This window comes from Erpetoichthys calabaricus, chromosome 17 (assembly GCF_900747795.2).
Source record: "Erpetoichthys calabaricus chromosome 17, fErpCal1.3, whole genome shotgun sequence".
NCBI classification, from domain to species: Eukaryota; Metazoa; Chordata; class Cladistia; order Polypteriformes; family Polypteridae; genus Erpetoichthys; species Erpetoichthys calabaricus.
The window spans coordinates 88,547,465-88,571,096 of NC_041410.2; the positions used below are offsets into that span (position 1 = coordinate 88,547,465).

A 23,632-nucleotide genomic window follows, 5' to 3' on the forward strand; every position below is an offset into this window, starting at 1 on the left:
TTACAAATGAGTCGAATTAAGCTGAAGTATGGCCTGGTAACTACGATGCTGCTGAAATGTCTGTTTTATCAAGTCCTACCATAGGGTGACTGCAGGTCCTCACTAGAACCCCTGGCACAGCTGCACACATGCCAGAGTGTGATGTCATAATGTCCATCTGATCCAAGAACAAACGCCACGTTATGAGAACATTTTGTGAAGCACCCGTCTGGAACAAGTGATAAAATTTAACATGTTTTTTTGTATTAACATTGGAACTGTCATAGTTTGGCTTACACCTCACCCCTTGTTAAGGTGGGACCACCAATTACAATCAGTTACTCAGGTACTGATGCCTTGAAAAGCAAAGTCAATGGAAAAAAATAAATAAATATATATATACATACATATATATATATATATATATATATATATATATATATATATATATATATAAGAGACTTGGTAGCCTCAGTCCTTCCCTATGGAATTGCATTTCTCTTTAGGCTCCATTTTCCATTTTGAGTAGGCCTTTGACACCAATCAACAGGGATGACCTCTTAATTTCAAAGTAAACATAGATATCTGTAAGGAAGTCTAAATGAAATACAAATGTAAAGTACAAAATAATTGACCACATAAGTATTCACCCCCTTTGATACATCTCCCCTAAATCACCACTGGTGCAACCAATTGGTTTTAGAAGTCACAGAGTTAGTTCAATGTCTGGGGTTTCAGTTGATTGTTGATTGCACCTCATCTGGATGGGCCCACTGCTGGTGAGTCAGTATGGTGGTCTAACCTAAACAATGAAGACAAAAGGACACTCCAAGTAACTAAGTGAAAAAGCATAAGTAAGGGAATGGAGACAAGAAAATATCCAAGTCACAGAATATCCAGTGTAAATGCCACACAGGCTGGATGGGCATCCCGACCAGAAAAAGGGGACGGCTTCTTACCCAGATGGGAGGTTCCTAACAGACAGATGAGCATCCTGACCAAGAGGAAAGAAGGAGTCTGACCCGAAAAGTGACGGCTGGAGGAGTTGGACAGACAGCCCATCAGAAGTGGAAGATATTGCTGGGGACGTTTTATTCACCCAGAACAGGAGATGGCAGCAGACCTCCGTATCGGCACCCATTTGGGAACCAGTAGGGAATGATGGGAGATGTAGTCCAACAATACACCCTGCTGGGGACCATGGTTGCCACAAGAATGCACTGTCTGGAGATACTGTCCCTAAAATTGGACTTCTGTATGACCCTGAAGTACTTCCTTCGGGCAGTGGACCTGGCACCGGAAGTAATCCTGAGTCCTTAATAAAAGGGACCACACTCTCTTGTCCAGGTGAGTCGAAGATGGGAGAATGTGGAGCAACACTCAACTGGAGGAGGGCAGTGCGGTGGTGAGGGGAATTTTGGAGATGAATTGGATTGTGGAGAGAGACCTGCGCTTTTGTTAACTTGTGGAGGCATTGTGTATTTTGAATGAATAAACCATCCGTTGTTTGAACCTGGGACTCTGTGTGTGTTCGTGCCAGGGTTTGGGGCTTGCTGATATCCGGTTTATATCACACCAGTTAAATAAATTATTAAGAAATGAAAAGAATATGGCACAGCGGTAAAGCTGCTAAAGCAGGCTATTCACAAAAAAAAAAGAAAAGAAAATGAGTGAGGGAGGCCACCAAGAAACCTCTGAGACCTCTGAAGGAGTCACAAGCTACAGTGGATAAGAGTGTAAGAGACTGTGCAGACAACAACTGTGCCTGGGGGGTTCACCAGTTGGAGTTTAATGGGAGAACAAAACACACAGGACATCTTGTCTAGAGTTTCCGAGAAGGCATGTGGGAGACTTTGAAGTCAGCTGGAAGAAGGTTCTAAGGTTCTAAAAAACTGAGCTTTTTGCCAATCGGACTAAACTCCATCGTAGAATGCACATTATCAAAAATACGCCATGCCTACCATGAAGCATAGTGGTGGCAGCAACAGGTTGTGGGGATGCTTCTCTGCAGCAGGAAACATGAGACTTGGGAAAAGATTTGTTTTCTAGCAAGACAACAACCTTAAGCATACTTCAGAGCCAAAGCAATACAGGAATATTCTGAAGTGGCAGAGTCAGAGTCCAGGTCTCAATCCAATTGAGAAATGATGGCCGGACTGTTCACTCAAGATCTGCGTGACACCTGATAGATCGGGGAAAATTGGAAGAGTCCAGATGTGCAAAGCTGACCAACAGAGAAAGATCTGTGCACACAGACTCAAGGCTGTCATAGATGCCTAAGGTACATCTATTAAATAATACGTATGTGATCAACTGTGGGGAGGACCTTAAGCCAAAAAGCTACTGACTGTCGTCTTCTTCCTCTTCATATTAGTAAATGAGAAGAAAATGAGATCTATGGCCCGTCTCTATCTAATGATGCAGCCATCAAACATCAGCCTGATCACCAAGGATTCAGTATGGACAGAGAGAAGGAAAAAAGAGGGAATCACCTCTTGTACGCTTTCAGGTAGTTTATTTCATTTAATACTCTGTGAGTTCACTTGCATAGTATATGGACTCCTTCTACTGTATATACTCCATCTTCTGCCTTGTTACAACTTTCTGTGACATGTCCACCAAAATGCTTGGGAAAAAAAATGACAAAAAGACATGACTTAGATCTTAAGATTGTATTTGTTTCCATCTCTGAAGCTTCAGTGACCAGTTCCACCCACCTAAGGAAACCACTAAGAATGCTAGAGAACAATGTGCTCCCTGGAGAGACCCGAATTCCTGACATGGAAGCGGAACTCCAGAAAACTTTCTGATCACATCCCAATTCAGTTATTTATAGGATAGAAAGTGGATCAGATCTTGATTTTACTTCATGGACAGGAAACTGAAACACATTCACACAAAATCTGTGGTAAAAGATTAGGAGATAAGAACAAAACATTAGTGTACAAAGAGTCTGACATTTTTCTTCTCCGCCAGCCCCCACAGCTTTCTGTCTAACTATCTGGAAAACAGAGAAATCTGGACAACACAGCTAAAAAGGTGATTCTCTTCTTTTGCTGTTAAGTAAGTTGGAAAGCTGATTTGTTTTACATACAAAAAAAAATATTTATTTCTAATTTAATTAAAAACTTCCTGAAATTATGTTCAACACATCATGAAAACCAAATGTCATGTCATTTTCTAACCCACTTAATCCAGATCAGGGTAGCAATGGCTAGCATAGGGTGCTGTAGCAGGAGAACGGGCATCTGGTGCTGTTCCTTTACCCAGATGGGAGGCCAGCGCAACGACGCAAGCGGATTGGCCAACAGAACAAGAAAATAAATTTGTATGTTTTAAGGGACGAACTAAGAAAAAACGAGGATTGGGATTGGTTCTATCCCCTATACACTAGGTGGCAGTAGTCCACATATGGTGACTCAATTAGGACACCCACAGGGGTGCTTGGAACTTGGAGTCCAGAAGTGCCCTGTTGGGGTCCCTGGGGATTAATAGAGGGTGCTGTCAATGAGGGACTTTCTTACTTTTTCTATGGCTTGGAAATGGTTCCTCAAAGACGCAGTGTGACACCAGAAGCATTCCCGGGTGTGACATAAAAGGGGTCCGCTGACTCACATCAGGGAGTCAGAGTTAGGGGGCAACACTCAGCAGAGGATGGAAGGAAGAAGGTTTTTTTTTTTGTATAATTGTGGAATTCACCATCCTTTGCAACTGATTTTTGAAGAGGTGATTTGGGAGAATACATATATCTTATTGTATTCTAAAAAAGTGTGGTGTCTTGGTGTGGGACTCAGTGGTTTCCCTTTTGTGGTTACAGTGTGAGGCAGAAACAAATCCTGGACAGGACGCCAGTTCATCACAAGGCAATTGTGTGTCAATTTAGTGTCATCAATTCACCTAACCTGCTTGTCTTTGGTCATAGTGGAAGGAAATCAGTGCACTGAAGTAAACTCCACGTAGGAAGGACCCAAACCCTGGTCTCCTTATTGCAAAGCAGCAGCACTACCACTGTACTACCATGCCATCCTCATCACAAACATTGAGGGTAAACTAGAGCACCTGGAGGAAACCCACTCAGGGAGGACCAAGGACGTGAACCATGGTCTTGTTGTTCTGATACTTTAATTATTTGCTGTCATAAACTATAATTATTATCACATTTGGTATTAGTTTATACTTTTTTGGAATGGTGGTGAATAGTGTATTCAAGAAAGTATTCCCTTTCTGGATACTTTATTGTGTTGTAGATTTAATTGCTCATCACTTTACTGTCATGATATGATTTCCTCCAAGGCAAAAATGGCCAAAGGCTTCAAAAGCTGCTCCTCAATCAGGGCAAGATCTTCACTAGTTTGCTCAGCAGAGGCTCACTTAACTTCAGCCAGGCTGCTAATGCTACCTCAGAGTGCATTCCATTCTACTGATCATCATTGAGACGTTTCTATATCACGATTGGAGTTTATCCTGTGGTCAATTTAATTGACTGGACTGATTAGGAAAGGCACGTGAATTAGAGCAAAACCCAAGCTATGAGGTTACAGGAATTGTTGGCAGAGCTTAGAGGCAGGATTGTGTCACAGATCTGGAGATGGTTACAAAAAATCCCTGCAGCATTGAAGGTTCCTAAGAGTGAGGCCGCCTTCATAATTCAGAAATGGAAAAAGTTTAGAACAACCATGACTCTTCCTGAAGCTAGTAAACTGAGCAATCGTGGGAGAATTGGCCTTGGTAAGAGAAGTGACCAAGAACTTGATGTGGATATGGGAGAAACTTCCTGAAAGACAACAATCGCTGCAACACTCCACCAATCTGGGATTTATGACGGAGTGCCCAGACAGAAATCACACGAAAGTCCATTTGAAGTTTGCAAAAAGGCACCTAAAGGACTCTCAGACTGTGAGAAACAAGATTTGCTAGTCTGATGAAACCAAGATTAGCGCCATCTCTGGAGGAAACCAGGCACTACTCATCACCTATGCAATACCATTCTAATGCTGAAACAAGGTGGTGGAAGCATCATATGTTGGGTTTGGTTTTCAGCAGCTGGGACTGAGAGACTAGATTTAGGGAAGGCTAAACAGAGAGACGTATACAGATAACAACTAAGGAAAGGTTCAGAATTAAAGAACTAGAGAGTTATGGACTGGCCAAACTAAAACACTGATTTGAATCTCTTTGAAATGTTTAAATGGGCAGACAATGCAAGAAAACCCACAAAAATCTTGCAACTGAAGGAATTTTGCCTGGAGGACTGGTCGAAAATGTCACCAAGTTGGTGCTAGAGACTGGTGGGCAGTTATGCAAAACACCTGCAAGAAGTCATTTCTGCTATAGGGGGGGCAATATCAGCCTCTGAGTCCAAGGGTGTACTTTACTTTTTCCCTAGTAGACCATTGCAGTACCATCTGTTGATACTGTAATGAACATGTTGATTAACTGGAAGACTGATTGATTAATTGGAGTAATTATGCTGCAGATGATGACTCTTGCTGAAGGAGAATATTTAAAGTGTGGGATGAAAGCACTGAAGCGCAGAACATGTTATTTAAAATTATAGCTGAGAAAGATGGATGAAAAGGTGATCTGGCTGAGCTGAAAATTCCAGACTGTTAAAGGTTTTGGGACTGATCCTCTTAAACTAATTTGGACTAAGCTGATCACAGGTAAGACACCCTGTCTATGTCTAAAGTGAAGCTGAACATTTAAGGACAGACAGCATGGTTCCATGGAGATCGTAGCTTCCATTAAAGAAGGGGAGTTTGGTTTAAATTGGTTTCTGAATGCTGTCTGAAACAGTGAAATGTGTTTTATTTTTGGGAGGGGTTGACTTAAACTTGGGGTGATTTTAAGTAAGTCTGAGATGTCTAGGGGGACAGGAGTTCTGTGTATGTAATGTGATATTCTTGTATTCATGATTGTGGGAGTGATGAGTTGTTTGTATTAGTTTATTCTTTGTAATGAGTTATATGTGGATTTTTTTAAATAATTTTATTGCAATCACACTACATTCCATACAAATAGATAAATTTTTACAAAAATAGGATTGAAAACAAATCAACCCCCACTCCTGAGAAAGAGGACATGAACAGCAGAGTAAAACTTAAAGCTAGTAAAAATAAGTAAATAGATGAATTAATAAGTAAATAAAGATAAATGGAGGAGAAAAAGAAATGGGGAGAGAATCTGATTCCTCAGTGCTTTAAATGCTTATTCTAAAATGTTATTGATTAGATCCTGCCAGGTTTTGAAAAAGTTCTACACAGATTCTCTAAGTGTGAATTTGATTTTTTCCAGTTTCAAATAGTATATGACATCAGTTACCCACTGACTTAACAGAGGAGAGTTATATGTGGATTATTGCATGTTCAGTAAGTAGTTGTTGATTTGTGTACTTTTTGTATACTTTTTAGAGTGAACCCTATTTTTATAAGGTGCCCTAGTTCTTATAAATAGATGGGGTATTTTAAAGGGATTTATTGTATTAACTTATTAAGGTGTATGAGTTGTTTGGACTTAAACTGGACTTAACCATAACAAACAAAGATGGTGGCAATAAACTTTACTGTGAAACAGTGAGCATCTGCTCCTGTTGACTGATTCCAGTTATTACAATATTTTTGTTGAATATATGATTGAAAAAAGAAATTTCATTTGTGCTTTTATTCAAGTACATCTCTTTAATTTTTTGACACAACTATATATATATATATATATATATATATATATATATATATATATATATATATATATATATATATAGGGTGGTCCAGATCTAACTATGCAACTTTTAGTGCAATGCAATAATTGCATAATTAGATCTGGACCACCCTGCATACATATGTATATATATATATATATACAGTATATATATATATATATATATATATATATATATATATATATATATAGTGGTGGATTGCCGGCTTCCTATTCCGGCCCTCACCCCCAGGCCGCCAGGAGGAGCTCTCCCAACAGCATGGACATGCCCCGAGTTCCAGCAGGGCCTCATGGACTATGTAGTTTTTATACACAGCCCTGCTGGATACCTTGGGGACCATTGGGAGTCGCTGTGGGAAGCCTGTGGACTCATATGTGCCCTATAATCTGGAAGTACGTCCTGGTCACGTGAGCAGGAGAGATGACGTGCTTCCAGGTTGAAGAAAAGGACTGTTTACCCTGACCTGGAAGGAATAAGGAATTGTGGACTGTTGGGCAGGAACACTTCCGGGTCAGGGTATATAAAAGGACTCTGGGAAAGCCCAGACACTGAGCTGAGCTGGGAGGTAGGGTGGCGAAGTGTCTGGGCGAGGACGAAAGAGTATTATTGTGAGTGTATCGTTTATATGAGTAGTGTGGAGTGGAGGGTGCTTTGTGCACGTGATTATTTAAAAATAAAGAAGTCTTGGACTTTTACCTGGTGTTTGGAGTGGTACCTGAGGGTTCAAGAGGTGGACACATGCCTCTACTGCTACAATATATATATATATATTGTATATATATGTGTGCCTAGGGACCACCTTGCTGGCTCTGTTGAGGTAAGCATTTCCACCCCGGGATGAGAGGGGGCGCCATTGCTAACCATGTTTTCTCCTTCCCCAACTCCGGTTCTGAGAAAAACACAGTGTTGAAACCTAGCCCCACCTACAACGCTCTGATTTGGCCACACCCCTTCAATGTCAGATGCATTAAAAGTGTGAATCTGGAGAACCAGGACGTCTAATTGGACCCTGAGCTTTCAAAGATGGCTCTACACTATAATAGGTTTAAGACAGAGAAAGCAGCAGGTTTGTCTGTTTTTTTTTTTTTTTTTGTGCCTGCTGAATATGGATAACTTAAAGTGGGTGGCCCAACTGGTGGCCCAGAGATCACTTTTTGTCACTCTCTGGCTGTTCCTTCCTTTAAATATTATTATGTATACAGTAATTCTACACTGTGGTTTCCTGGTGAAGCAGCTTGAGCTCAAAAGATGCACAATGCCTGAAGAAACTTAACAGGAAAGCCTGCTTCATCCCTAGCCACACTTGAAGCTGTTATGGAAAAGAGGATGGTGGCAAAACTGGACCCCATCATGAAAAGTCCTCTCTATCCGCATCAGTGGGTGTTCTCTTGGAGCCCTTTTAGCCATAGGCGCATTCCACCACGGTGTGCTGAGAAGCTCCTCTGGGGGTCTTTTCTGTCTGCTACTATCAAGCAGTTAAATGCTTCCTTCCGACACCCCAAACTAAATGTTGATACACTTTAAGTTCATTTTTAAATTTCTGTACAACGTACATTTATTATTTATTTTGATTGATTCTTTGTAGTACGTGTTTTGTGGGTCTGTATCTTTGTTTTTATTTTTCTCCTGCTGAATGCATCTCAATTTCCCAGTTGGGATTAATAAAATCTATCTATCTATCTATCTATCTATCTATCTATCTATCTATCTATCTATCTATCTATCTATCTATCTATCTATCTATCTATCTATCTATCTATCTCCCAGAATTCTTTGCCTAGAGTAAAAAGCCTTTTTATAGAAATTAACATTCATATCTATCCCAGAACTCCTTGCTTACAGTTTACGTTTTGCAGCTCAGACAGGAAATATAAGCAAATACATCCTTGCGAACTAATCATATGCCCTTATCTCTAATCAGAATCCAAATTAAATCCTAGTTAAATTTTTATAAAATAAAATAAAAGTCTTGGTATTGCGCCTTTGGCTACCCCGAGTGTCCATACTCTCAACTTTAAGGCAGTAAAATGTGGGCCATTTTCTAAACCACAATCTGAGAATATTATAATAACGGATTATCGCGATTTGCGTGTACTACTGAAAATCTGGTGCTGAAACATTCTAGAAGTTTTAAATCACGCTTTCCTGGGGTTTAAAACACATATACTCAGATTTTCAATTTTGTTTTCAAGGGACAAACCTGGAAGCGTATTAAGCACTTTCTTCAGTTTTTTCTTTTATCATCAGTTTCTTTCAACAAGGGCCATCCCGTCCGCCAAGCTCCAATGTGCGTGCGCTTAGGTTACCTTTTACGTGCGCGGGCATTTGAGGTTTTGGCGGGGCGGTCCGGGCGCTGGTGAGCGTCATGAGAAAGCGTGCTACGGTCGTCACCCTTCATTTGCATACAAATAATGTAGGTTAGCCAATGAGCAGTCTAATGCAGCTCTGAGCCTTTGCCCGTCGCACGCTCGCACACTCGCGCGCCATCCTCTTGCTGGCGGTCACTCGCATATCAGTTAAAGCGGTAACGCGAGTACGCCTTGGCTGATACGAGCTGCTAGGAAACGGTAGGAAGCCAGGGGCGCTTGACAGTTTCATATCTCGTCCACTCTATCCCTTCCCCTCCCCTTTCTTTTTTTTTTTGTTTTTATATTTTTAAGCTTGCAATTGATGCTTAACGATTAGCGCCTTTGAGCACCATTGAGGATGTCGGTGGCCGGCTTGAAGAAACAATTTCATAAAGCGACTCAGGTAAGAAGCCGACCGCCCCTCTGACTGGGGTTTTCGGTAAAACGCTGAAATTGTAGTGGTATTACGTGATTATGTGCGTTGTGTCGTGGAGCACCGTTGTTGTCACATAACGGCATTTACTCTTACATTGCTTTCACGCTACGATCTAGTGGCTGGTTAGCAGCGAGGTGACAGCCAGTAAGGTCCCCTGGTTTTTTTTTTTTTTTTTGCAATTGTTGCTGGCGTAACTTGATTTTTGTTCCAATCTCATAGGTGTCACGTCATATTTGTGTTGCCTTTCTTCAAACTTTTTTTTTTTTTTTAGTTGATGTAAGATTTAAGGAAGTGGGTTGTCTTCCGCCTCGGAAGGAGAGTAAAAAGAAAAGTAACATGTTCCGTAGTTACTTTTTTTGCATAAAATTGAAGATCGAGATCCTATTGATCTTCATCTTAAAAAATAATCATCTACAATTGAGTATTCCTTTCTGGCACAGAGACCTATCAGTAGAGAAAACCAATCGAAAAGCCGCCGCCCAGAAGCTCTTGAATTCACTAAGCTTCATCTTTCTTAACTCTGGAGTGCCAAGTAAAAATAAAGCCACGCATAATCGAAAACTGCATGCTTTAAATGCTCGTTTACAAAAAAAATGTTTGCCGAGAATTTTAGCATGCTGGGTGGCAATGACATATTTAATTGCTTCAATCGTGTTTCATATATATTTAGATTTTAAGTGCATTTAGAGATCGTTGTGATTTAGGCAGATGCGGTTCGATTAAAAAGCGTTGCCTATAATGGTAAGCAAGGCTTCGGTGACTTCATATTTGCAGCCAGTTTGAGCGAGTGTTGCAATCGAATCGTTTTAAACGGCTGTTGATATTGAGAAACTTCCATTTTCACTTGCATATATTTGTATGGGGGATTCATACTGGATTGTCTGAAACAGACAGGGTATAATGAATTATTAGAATTGGGCTGTTGCTTTGGTGTATTTTATATTTAAAAAGAACGTTTTTGTGCCGACTGTTTCAGAGAAGCTTCAATTCTACCCTTGTATGTATAGCAACATGTGTTAAGCTGAAATCCTTGATGCTTGCTTACAGGGTAGTCAATGTGTCAGCACCTACATTCACTGTGCAAATTATTAGGCACACAATACTAATATTGTGTAGGGACTCATTTTGCTCTCAGATCACCCTCAGTTCTTCATGGTGTGATTCTACAAGGTGCTGGGAACATTTCTTTGAGTATCTAGTCCATGTTTCCCCCTGGGGACAAATAAAGTTCTATCTAAATGTTGACATGGTTACATTATGTGATTCCTGCAGATTTGTCAGTTTGTCATGCTGTAAATCTGACTCTCTACCACATCCCAAAGGTGTTCTATTGGATTTAGGTCTGGTGAGCGGGAAGGCCACTGAAAGACACTGAGTTCATCATCATGTTCATTAAACCAGATGAGATGACTGTTGCTTTGTGACAGGGAGCATTATCATGCCAAGATGGGTACATTGTAGCCATGAAGGGATGCACACGGTCATCAACAATACTCCAATAGACCATGGCATTCAAGCAATAATTGAATTTATTAATGGGCCCAAAGTGTGCCAAGTAACATTCCCCACTCCATTACACCACCACCAGATTGGGAGCCCGGATTTATGCAGATGACACCAAAGTTTGACTGTACCATCTGTGTGCCTCAGCAGAAATCAAAATTGATCACATCAGGCTACCTTTTCCAACTCTTCAGCTGTCCAGTTTAGGTGATCTTATGCCCCCTGCAGCCTCAGATTTCTGTTCTTGACTGATAGGAATGGAGCCCAACATCGGTCTTCTTCTCTTGCAGCCCATCCACCTCAAGATCTGACGTATTGTGCATTCCAAGATATTCTTCTGCTCACCACAGTTGAACAGAGAAGTTATGTGAGTTACTGTAGCCTTTCTGCTACCTCAAACCAGTCAGGCCATTCTTCTCTGACATTTCTAATGAACAAGGCATTTCCGTCTGCGGAACTTTCGCTCACTGGATGGTTTTTGAGAGTTGCAGCACCATTCTGTGTAAACTCTTGAGACTTTTGTATGTGAAAATCCCAGGAGATCTGCACGTACAGAAACAGAAATGCTCAAAACAGCCCCAGTGGCATCAACAATTATGCCATGGTCGAAATAAGCAAGATCACCTTTTTTTCCCTTTTCTAGTCATTTTATGTGAACATTAACTGAAGCACCTGAACTGTATCTGCATGATTTTATGCATTGCATTGTGCTGCTGCCATATGATTGGTTGATTAGATAGACACATGAATAAGCATAAATGCATATGTTTTTAACAGTTTGCTCAGCAAGTATATATACATATACACACCCACACACACACACACACAGTTATATATGAATGCATGTATATACAGTACTGTGCAAAAGTTTTAGGCAGGTGTGAAAAAATGCTGTAAACAAAGAATGCTTTCAGAAATATAAATAATGATTGTTTATTGTTATCAATTTACAAAATGCAAAGTGAATGAACAAAAGAAAAATCTAAATCAAATCAATATTTGGTGTTCCTACCTTTTGCCTTCAAACCAGCATCAGTTCTTATAGGTCCACTTGCACAAAGTCAGGGATTTTGTAGGATTCTAGTCAGGTGTCTGATCAACCAATTATACCAAACAGGTGCTAATGATCATCAATGTCACACGTAGGTTGAAACACAGTCATTGACTGAAACAGAAACAGCTTCAAACTGGGTGAGGAACAGCCAAACTCTGCTACCAAGGTAAGGTTGTGGAAGACAGTTTCATGTCATGGCAACATTGAGCACAGCAACAAGACACATTGTAGTTCTACTGCATCAGCAAGGTCTCTCCCAGACAAAGATTTCAAAGCAGACTGGGGTTTCATGATGTGCTGTTCAAGCTCTTTTGAAGAAGCACAAAGAAACGGGCAACATTGAGGATCGTAGATGCAGTGGTCGGCCAAGGAAACTTAGTGAAGCAGATGAAAGACACATCAAGCTTATTACCCTTCGAAATTGGAAGATGTCCAGCAGTGCCATCAGCTCAGAACTGGCAGAAACCAGTGGGACCCAGGTACACCCATCTACTGTCCGGAGAAGTCTTGCCAGAAGTGGTCTTCATGGAAGAGGTGCAGCCAAAAAGCCATACCTCCGATGTGGAAACAAGGCCAAGTGACTCAAGTATGCACGAAAATATAGGAACTGGGGTGCAGAAAAATGGCAGCAGGTGCTCTAGACTGATGAGTCAAAATTTGAAATATTTGGCTGTAGCAGAAGGCAGTTTGTTCGTCGAAGGGCTGGAGAGCAGTACAATAATGAGTGTCTGCCGGCAACAGTGAAGCATGGTGGAGGTTCCTTGAACGTTTGGGGCTGCATTTCTGCAAATGGAGTTGGAGATTTGGTCAGGATTAATGGTGTTCTCAATGCTGAGAAATACAGGCAGATACTTATCCATCATGCAATACTATCAGGGAGGCATATGATTGGCCCCAAATTTATTCTGCAGCAGGACAACGACCCCAAACATACAGCCAAAGTCATTAAGAACTATCTTCAGCATAAAGAAGAACAAGAAGTCCTGGAAGTAATGGTATGGCCCCCACAGAGCCCTGATCTCAACATCATTGAGTGTGTCTGGGATTACATGAAGAGACAGAAGGATGTGAGGAAGCCTACATCCACAGAAGATCAGTGGTTAGTTCTCCAAGATGTTTGGAATAACCTACCAGCCGAGTTCCTTCAAAAACTGTGTGTAAGTGTACCTAGAAGAATTGATGCTGTTTTGAAGGCAAAGGGTGGTCACACCAAATATTGATTTGATTTAGATTTCTCTTTTGTTCATTCACTGCATTTTGTTGATTGATGGAAAATAAATGATTAACACTTCCATTTTTGAAAGCATTCTTTGTTTACAGCATTTTTTCACACCTGCCTAAAACTTCTGCACAGTACTATATATATATTAATATATATGAAGGTGCTTGGGATTTCCTTTGTGTCTTCTTACCCACTCAGGTCTGCTGATAAATGGCTTCTAGTGATGTCACCTTTGTATGGCATCAAATCTCAATCCAGACTCTTAGCTTGTGTACTTCCTAGCTGGTGGAATAAGCTGGCAACCTCCATTCAAAAATCTGACTCCCTCAATGTGTTTAGGAATCATTTGAAGACTCCTTTTTGGTGACTTTCTGTCAAATGCTGATGTGCAACTAGCTTGCATTTTGTTTTGACCTCCTCACTTATGATGATCAGTTTTGTAATCATATTCTTTAACACGTGTTCCTAAACAGTACCCCAGACTGATGTTTACTCGATTATGTTGACCAGTGTTGAAAGTTACTTTGGTTAAAAGAGTCTGCGAAGTAAATATCTGTAAATATGAAATGTATGTGTAGTTCTCTAATATTATTTTGAAATCATTTAAAGGATAATTAAAGGATAGTCAAATACTGCACATACCATATAGTGGTGTCTGCTTTCAGTGGCACAAGACGCCTTCCATAAGTGACAGCAGAAATTCATAGATAGGGCAGTGCCTAAAAAAGTCAGTGCACATATGTGTTTGGTGGGGTTTAGATAATAATGAGCCGTTGCTGTGCCCACGGGTTTGGGTGGTCTAGGCAATATGGGTGGTCTATTAGTGTTTGCATTTATGCTACACTGCTTGTTTAGTGAGAGTTTCTCTAATGCCCTTGTATTGTATAATGAATTTGGTAAATACACTAGAAGCCTAAGCTGGTAATAGTGGATGAGTGTTTTTCCTCATAGACGTATCATTCTTATTGCAAATTCTGCTTTGTGTTAGAAAATGAAAAATGTAGTGAGCAGCACATTGATGAAGCCAGTTGTGTAAATGGGATTTATATCTGATTATATACTGTATTGCATGATAAGAGCTCGTTGCTTACAGTTTTTTAAATCTCTTTTTGTAGTTTAAATATTCTGTATTCTCTTTAGGTTCTTTAGCTTTAAAATTACGTTTGAAAATATATTTATTTTAATGTTAGTACTGTATGTCAGACAGCATTCTATACACCTTTGTCTACAAGCCAGTAATATTTTTAAAGTCTTCTTGCAGCTTGGATGTTAATCTTTTTGATGTCTGTGTATTTTATTTATTTCCTAGGAGCTGCTCACACCTTGAATGTTAAGTTTGTTTTAGTGGTTACATACGCGCTAGAAAAAAAAACTAAAGAAAATCATATAAATCTTTTTTCATCTTGAGACCTTAACATTACAAAGGATTGTAGGTTTATTAGTATATACAGTAAATCTGCATAACTTTCATGATTTTTTTGTGAATCATAATCCTCTTGGAATGTGCATTCTTGTTGTAATTTACAGAGGACAAAAAAAAGTTTTTCCTACAGTAAGTGACATCTACCTTCATGTTTGTGTCTGCTAAAAAAATGTTTATAATATATTTTCAACACATAAATCCTATACATATTTTTTTTTGTCAAAGTGCAATTTAAAAATCTAATGAGCGCATAAGAAAAAAAAGTTTCAGTCTTTCTGTAACAGTTCCATTTAACCTACTTAGGATCAGCAGTGTGTCAGTGGCAGGGACTAACATTTGGGTTTACCCCTTTAGCTGGCGTCACATTACACTGCTTCTAGTTAGAGGGGATGTCAGAGTTGACGACTGAGGTGGCTGAACTTGTCCCCTTAGCCTGACAGATTTCATGACTAGAAACTGTAGGGGATGGGAAACTACATGACTCTGTGATGACTACGAAGCACAGTTTCCCATTTCCATTGTAAGCTTGCCCCTTTTTCAGACAGTGAGTAACATGCCGCCTGATTGTGCTGTATAAATGCTTTCCAGGTATGTAGAGTTCCACATGGGGTATGAAACAGATGAGTCTCTCTGTTTGTGAGGTCTAAAACATGAACTTCTCCTGTAGACTTTTAGCTGCATTATGCATGCATTATGCTCCTGGGTGACCACTCAATGTTTGTCAGGTCTTTAACACACCAAGCCCAGCCAAATGGGTTTAGACAGAATCAGACCAGTGTGATTTTGTCATGGTGAGCCCCAGACTGGTCAGACTGAGTTGCTGTGGATGTCAGATTGCACAACCGAGAGTGATGGGAGCACACCATGACTGCACTAAGCTTGCTAAGATTATGTATATGAAGTTTGTCACTGAAAATTACTGGAAAAATACTGTAGAGTGATCAAATTGATCAAATGTCCAAATTCAGAGAGAGAAATTTTCTCTTAACTCTGGTTCTGTGAGTGCTTCATTTTATTATAAACTTCATAATAAAAAGTCTGGTAAATGCTGTTAATTACAAACTACAAAATAAAAATGGGACCTGTAACAGGTTAAGTGACAAATGTGAAGAAAAAACAAAACAAAATATGAAATAATAGTGTCAGTCCTGTTACAGCCCTTAGAACAAGCTGAAATATCCATCCATTTTCCAACCCGCTGAATCCGAACACAGGGTCACGGGGCAGCCAACACAGGGCACAAGGCAGGGAACCAATCCTGGGCAGGGTGCCAACCCACCGCAGGACACACACAAACACACCCACACACCAAGCACACACTAGGGCCAATTTAGAATCGCCAATCCACCTAACCTGCATGTCTTTGGACTGTGGGAGGAAACCGGAGCACCCGCATGAAACCCACGCAGACACGGGGAGAACATGCAAACTCCACGCAGGGCGGACCCGGGAAGCGAACCCAGGTCCCCAGATCTCCCAACTGCGAGGCAGCAGCGCTACCCACTGCGCCACCGTGCCGCCCAAGCTGAAATATAATCATTCTAATTCCCCTAGCTCTCATTCTGAGGATATATCCCATAGCTAGGAGTGTTCACTTGACCAAACATGAGAGTGAAACACAGGAAGATTAAAAAATGAGCTTAAAAATATAGTTAACATTGATATATACTCCAGCATTGAATGAAATGTCAAACTCTCCAGCTAAAATCAAATCTTTCTAATTCAGTATTGGGTCACTTGGTACTGGAACCTGTCCTTACAGTAATGGCTATAAAGTATGAAGTATCTCTAGACATGGACAGCAGTTCATCACAAGGCATACTCCTGCATAACCAGTTTAAATTTGATGGCTGGTATAACATGATTTTGTTTGGGATATGGGTAGAAAACTGAGGTACCTAGAGGAAAACCCCCATACAGACACAAAATGCAGACTCCATGAAGACAGTCCCAGGTTTCAACCTCAGGACTCTAGAGCTTTGAGTCAGTAACCGAAGCCGCTGTAACACCCTGCAATACAATGAATAACAATAACAATAAGCTAAATGTATGCAATAACTTGTAAATAATGATTGTAATGTAAATAATAATAAATAATGTAAATAACATCAATAAGTTAAATGTATGCAGGCTTCCCTTGCTTTGTGAGGTTAAATTTTGTAGTGCAAACACATGTAGTTATTAACATTCATTTAAATGTAAAAAAAACTTGAGGATTCACAGGTCCATTTTGTCTGAAATAATGACATAAAATAAAAACATGACAGAATTAGTTTAATAATGATATTAGTCATCAAAACAAACCCAATAAGACAGGTCTCGTTCCTGAAACACTGTTTAATTGGTCTGTCTAACGAGGGCCTTTTATGCTTTCTTTGACTTTTCCAACTACAAGTCTTGATTCTCAAGATATTGCAAGAATACATATGAGAAACACAAGTGACAAGCAGACTGAACTATAGCACGTGAACACAGCATCAGAATAACAGACACTGTGATTGCGTATCACCAATGTTCAGCCCCACCTCAGCATTCAGTTGCATCCTGTCTTCAGCAAGGAGTATTTGAAATGGGTGTTAGTGCTAATAGTGTACATTTAAATATCATTCTAGGTTCGGTCTCTGTAATTGTGAAGATCCAGCTTTATTGTGGTTCATAAGATAAAAAGTTGTATTAAATAACTGGAATTTTCATAACATGGTTGCTAGTAATTCTAGGGAAGACTTTAATAATGTATGAAAAAGTACAGCAATAAGCACTTTCACGCTATTCAATCTAATAATGTGGGCTATACTGAAGTAACGGCTTGTTGAGCTCAATTTAAGCGTGATGACTGATGGGGCATGCCAAATATTTGCTGGTAAATAATTCTAAACTTTAGAACCCCTGTAATTTAATACTGTACCACCTACAGTAATTTTGTTTACCATTGTCATTGCTATATTTGGTCTTGTGTGACAATAAGTGCATGAAGGTGACATGGAATTAAACCATTCACAGTTTTATAATTAAGAACAACAGTTTTGTGTTGAATTCTAAACTTATCGTTTATCATCCATTAATAGTATTATACCGCATTTTTTAATTTGTTAGTTTGATCTTATCTTTGACTATCCTTATGGATATTTCATCAGTATTGTACACAATACACCATAATATTTGACAATCTGTGATTATTAAAAATATGAATGTAGTGAGAAGTCAAGCAAAATGACACCTTTTATTGGCTAACTAAAAGGTGTCATTTTGCTTGACTTCTCACTACATTCATAATGGCTAACATGGTACAACACCCTAGTACTACAAAATAAGAATGAAAGTCATACAGATTTTATTAAGTATTTCAGCAACAACAAAATTTATATAGCACATTTTCATGCAAAGAATGTGGCTCAAAGTGTTTTACAAGATATCAAAGAGAACATTACAAGAGAAGACAGCTGAAAATCCTGTAAAGTAGCATCAGTTGGGTCCTATGTTTAGAAAGGGATGCAAATGCTAATGCGTGAAACCTCTTTAGATTTGAAACTTAGTCCTAATTCATAATGTATTTAATGGACTGCATGTGCAATCATAACCATTTAGGAGCTGCAGCTGGATGATTGATGAGACGTTTCGGCAATTCATGTGAGAAAGAATAAAACTGAAAAATATTTACTGGGAAGATGATGTATAAATAATACTGTAATTTCTGGAATTCATAAGAAATGCAAAATTAATGTGCCCTTGGCTGAAATGTGGTTCAAGGCTGCAAGAATTGTGCAGCTATTGTAATTTATGATAATAATCTGAGATTTCTGAGATCTATGACTGGACAGTTACTGTACATATTCTTACACAGTGAGAAATAGTGAATGATAATGTGCCTCTGTTACGTTGGGTAGTTTTTCTTTTCACATTAGATGTGGCAGAGTTATACATATTTTCAGTGTCTTTTTCAGGGTTCTAGTAATTAGAACATTAGAACAGTTTTGACTAGAACAGACTATTCAGCTGAACAAAGCTGCTTAATGTTTTGAAGGTCTCCAAAGTCTTATTCCTTGTGACTGTTGTTGTGTATGTGAAGAAAAATGTTTGTGTAGTATTTACTTCAAACAAATTTCCATTTGTATTCCTGTGTTCCCAGCCTAGTCACCCTTTTTTTTGGTACTTTCTCTAGTGCTGTTATGTATTTTTGTAATATCAAGTTATTAGAAAAAGTAAAGCGTTAAAAGATAAATTACCCTTGTGGAATGTATGTAAACAAAAATACAAGAATATTTGCTCATATAGGAGAAAAAGAAAAACAAATGTGCAGAGTCAAAAGTGACAAATACAAGAATTAGCCCATATTTCAAGCATTCAAGCTAACAAATACATAATTTTAAAAAATCATAAAGTGGTATGATTAATCCCAATCCTCCAGCATTGAATATAAATACATGGTATCTGTAATATTTGGGGAACACCCAGTATAGTCAGAAAAGTTACATCAATGTTTTTACTCTGTTCTGACTATTATTCCAACTATGATTCCATCAGAATTACAGCCTGAATTTTATTTGACTTTTATGGTGTGAATTACTTTACCATGTTTTGAATTTAAGCCAATGCATATCATCAGTTGCACAATTTAAGCAATTTTGCCTGCAGGTTGCAACACACAGAAAACTATCATATTATTTTAGTGGGTGGATTTAAAAGAAACCCTTGACTATGGCAAAAATTGCCATAACTGTATAAGCTACATTTTTTGCTTTTATGAATTTCCAAGGTATAGTGGCTTTTTACTTTCTCGTATATGAAGTATAGGGAAAGTATTGTAATTGTCCAAAGATTTGATGTCGAGATTTTGATGAATCTCAACGTTTTAGACCTCCCTGACTTTCTCGTATATGAAGTATAGGAAGAGTATTGGAATCCTCCAAAAATTCCATTTTGAGATTTTGATGAATCTTGATGTTTTAGACCTCCCTGCGTTCCAAAAATACAATTTTTGGAATTATGTCTGTGTGTGTGTGTAAACACATTAACATGAGTGTGCTTTCGCTTAGGTCAACCAAATTTTGCATACAAGTATTAGGTACAAAACGTAGATTTCTATCAACTTTTCAGCCATTTCCGTTACCTGGAAGAGGTACTTTATCTTTTATTCATGCAGTCGCACAGTCCGATTTATTCAACTTCACCTTTATAATAATTGTTCAATATATAATTAATTTAATTTGATTTGTTGTTGAGGATTCTTTAATGTACATAATATAAAAATATAATAATTGTCTTGCAGTTTACTCCTCAAATATCCATCCCCATATCTAAGTATACGAGAAAGTCTAGGGGAGACCACTCCCGATTTTTTAATAATATACATCATCAGAGGCATAGAAATTAATTCTCTGTTTTGTAAAAGGGATGAAAATTGTTACATGATTGTTCACAGGAAAATGATATTACAATTTCAGGCAGTTTTACAGACATGGAACCCACTGTTGGATAATTACCATTTTTTATAAATATAAATAGATGTACAGTATATGTTTGGTTAGTTGGTTATTCCATTTTGGGCCAGGTCTGAGATTAAGTGTGGGTGGTTGCGTGAGTGGACTCTGCCATGTGGACAAGCGCTTTGTCCATATTTCTTTCTTTCCTTTCTCCCAGTGGATCCAGTTGTCTGCAGCCCTGAATTGGATTTATCAAGTTTGGAAATGTTATTTTACTTTAAATTATTCTGCATAGACCGTAATCAAAAGAAAAAAAAAATTTATTAACAGTATATTTTCTGATTAGCTGTTGATGTTTTTAAAAGTGAGGAAGGTGGGCATAGCCAGCTAAATAAATGGTTGTGTAGATTTACAGTCTGTTTTGAGAATACTTTTGATAAGTGTTATGTTATAGTTTGTGAAAAGTCAATAAATTCTGCATTTACTAATGAAGGCCATAATATGTTTCAACACCAGAGCATTTCTGTAGCAAAAAGTAATCAATAGAAACTTGAATTACAGATGTAAACATGCATAATTAAATTAACGTGTTTTCCTTTAACATGTCATATATAATGCCTCATTGGTGCCCCATTGTTCATCAAATCGAGTTAATTATTTTTTGTCCTATTTAGAGATATAGTACTGTTTTCGGCTTCTGAACCTGGACAAGGCTAGTAATATACTGGTATAATTGTTCAATCAATATACCTTTAGTGTGATGAATATCTTTTGAGTGTATTTTGGTAAACATTTTAAAGTGAAGATTTGGATCTACAGTTGCCATTTTTTCTATTCACATTCAGCCCAAAATCTTCCAGAAACCTCAGCCTGAAAATATACAAGATTGTACTGTTTTCCAGTGCCATATTATCTTAATTATGAACTGGTCACACAAAAATCACTTAACATAATGAAGATGAATAAAAAATTGTGATAAGTCCTGTTGGTCCTGTGGTTTTGTAATAGCTTAATTAATTCCACCATTAACTGTTTTTGGTAGGATTGTTTACTCTTCGCCTCAAGGTATTTAAATTAACATCAACCTTTTTCCTGACAGCTGGTGATGCTTTTGTTTCATCTGTCCATTATGTGTCATATAGGAGATCAGGAGCGCTTTGGAGGGAATTAGAAGGTATATGGAATAAGAGAATCTACTAAGTATATAGGCTTGGCCAATGCTGCACCACCCTGTTTATTATATTTTAGACAAGTGACTGCATGTCTTATGTAAAGATTCTTTTAGGTGTATAAGCATTGAGTTGTCCTAGCTTGATAATGATTTTTTAAATAGATGAGTTTTCAGAGATCATAAAGAATTTTCTTGTCTTATTTTCTCAGTGTGCTTGTTTGGCTTGTGAAGTACCATTGGTAGTGGATGATGGTTGTTTTTTGTTTGCCTAACATCAGAAACTTGCCCTGGATTGGTGCCAGTACATTTCAGGGTTCACTCATGCACACGTGCACACACACACACACACACACACACACACACACACACACACAAAGAAGAATATCATATTTCACATTTTACATCGTTGTGATGGACTATCACTTCGTGTTTACTTGTTCGTGATTCTCCTGGGATAGATTTTTACATATGTAAAATAAAAATCGTGATAGGTACAAAACCTTGTCAGGATGTCTGTTGCATAGTACATTTCTTTTTTGTTAAAGATATTTTAAGATTGTGTGTGGGTATATGAACTTTTTTTTCAACGTTTCTGCTCTGCGGTACTGGACAGGGAGTGATCATCAATCAATCATCAAAGCAATATTTCTCTCTGAAGCTAAAATTTTTAAAAATGTATGTTGCTGACCTCTGGTTTCTACTCTTCTATGCACTTTTATGTTATTTTAAAAATCATCATAGTTTATTATAAACAGATGTGCCTTGAACAGTCTTGGTCCTTTGGGAGTACTGTCACTGACCTTATTCGTATAAGGTAATATTTGAAGTTTCATTTTTAAAATATAATAAAATGTATTAATTCTTGATCCACAGTAGTCTTAAAAGCAGCATTTGAAGATCACAAGACTGGCCATCTTATAGTGTAAGCACCATAATCTGGTATTATGATGGCTGAGGTATAGATTTAGTGTAGCAGAGTAAGTACAGGCATGAAAATTATTCTGCTGGTAATTGATTTAAATGCAATACAGCCAAAGCAGCTTTTTGAACTTATTGTTACCTGCTTATTATTTGTAAAGAAACACCAACACTGATACCGACTCTGTTGTGCAGTTAGTCAGCTGGTATTGCCAATACATCTATTTTAATTTAATCTGAAGTGATTAAATACTACAGTATTTCACTTTTATTTCCCCTGTGTTAATTTTTATTAGATGTTTGAGTGCCTACTGAAACTTCTGTATGTAATAGAACTTTAATTGATTAAAGGACAGCACAGGGGTAAAGTGTCATGCCCATCCACTAAATGGAGTTTGACCATTCTCCCTTTGTCCGTCATTAATTTTGTCCTGGTACTCTGTTCTTTTTTTTTTTTAGAAGACATGCAGTTTGAATAAATGTTAACTAAAAAGTGGCCTGATATGAATGACTGTAGGGTGGGTGTGAGTATGTTCTGAAATGGGCCAATATCCTATTCAAGTTGTGTTCTATGTCAACGGTGAGCCTCTGTAACCATGTAATGTTAGGAACAGGAGCTAACGTGATGAAAGTGTAAACTCCACACAGAAATTAACTTGGCTGACTTTTGTCATCTGTAAGGATGCGTTGCTAACCAAAGTACCAACATGTCTCCATGCTGCAGATTCAAATGAAGTTTCAGTTCAGTTAGTACAATGTAAACATGTCACAAATGCAGACATCCGGATGTCTTAATACATTGTTTTGTTAAAACAAATGCAAATTAAAAATACTTTAAATCTTTTTCAGTGCCTATATATTTTGTAATTTTTATTTTCAATAATACAACTAATGTCATATGATCATGAATAAAAGAAGGATAGACAAACAAATGAGGAGTAGTCCCTGAAATAATCAGAATGGCATATCATAAAAAACTTTACCTATTTTTCCTACTATGTTTTCTAAGCTTTTAAACAAATGAGGAGTGGTTCCTGGAGTAATGGTATATGAGAATGGTGCATCATGAAACGCTTTATTGCTTTTTCCTACTGAGTTTTTCAAGCTTTTGTATCTTTAATGTTACGAGTCTTGACCTTTTTGTTGGACTCTCACAATTTGCTGTTACACCGTTGCAGACAGTATGGAATGCAGCCACAATGATTCTCATTTGTACTTCTGAGAGAAATCACATTTTTCTCTCCTAAAGTCACTTCATAGGTTCCCCATTAAATTGGAATTGATTATTAAATCCTCTTTATCTCAAGAACATGATTGACATGTATATACCTACTTAGTTACTTAAATTGTCTAGCAGTACTCTGTTAATAGTTCCTAGAACCAGCTTAAAGTTGAAGAGTCCGCTTTTTGCAAGTATGGACCCAAATCAAGGAATTCTGT

At 38.3% G+C, this 23,632-nt stretch overlaps 1 protein-coding gene across 2 annotated transcripts in view; it reads left to right on the forward strand.

Moving 5' to 3' along the window:
• Positions 1 to 9,016: 9,016 nt before the first annotated feature.
• The window catches only part of sh3gl3a (SH3-domain GRB2-like 3a), an 86,859-nt gene continuing 72,243 nt past the window's right edge, over positions 9,017 to 23,632 (forward strand). Inside the window, exon 1 of one of the 2 annotated variants that reach the window (XM_028823222.2) lies at positions 9,017 to 9,448. In XM_028823222.2, coding sequence (XP_028679055.1) covers positions 9,404 to 9,448 — 45 coding nt within the window. In that variant the 5' untranslated portion in view covers positions 9,017 to 9,403. The remainder of the gene's footprint in view (positions 9,449 to 23,632) is intronic. The other variant, XM_028823221.2, reaches the window with a different exon arrangement.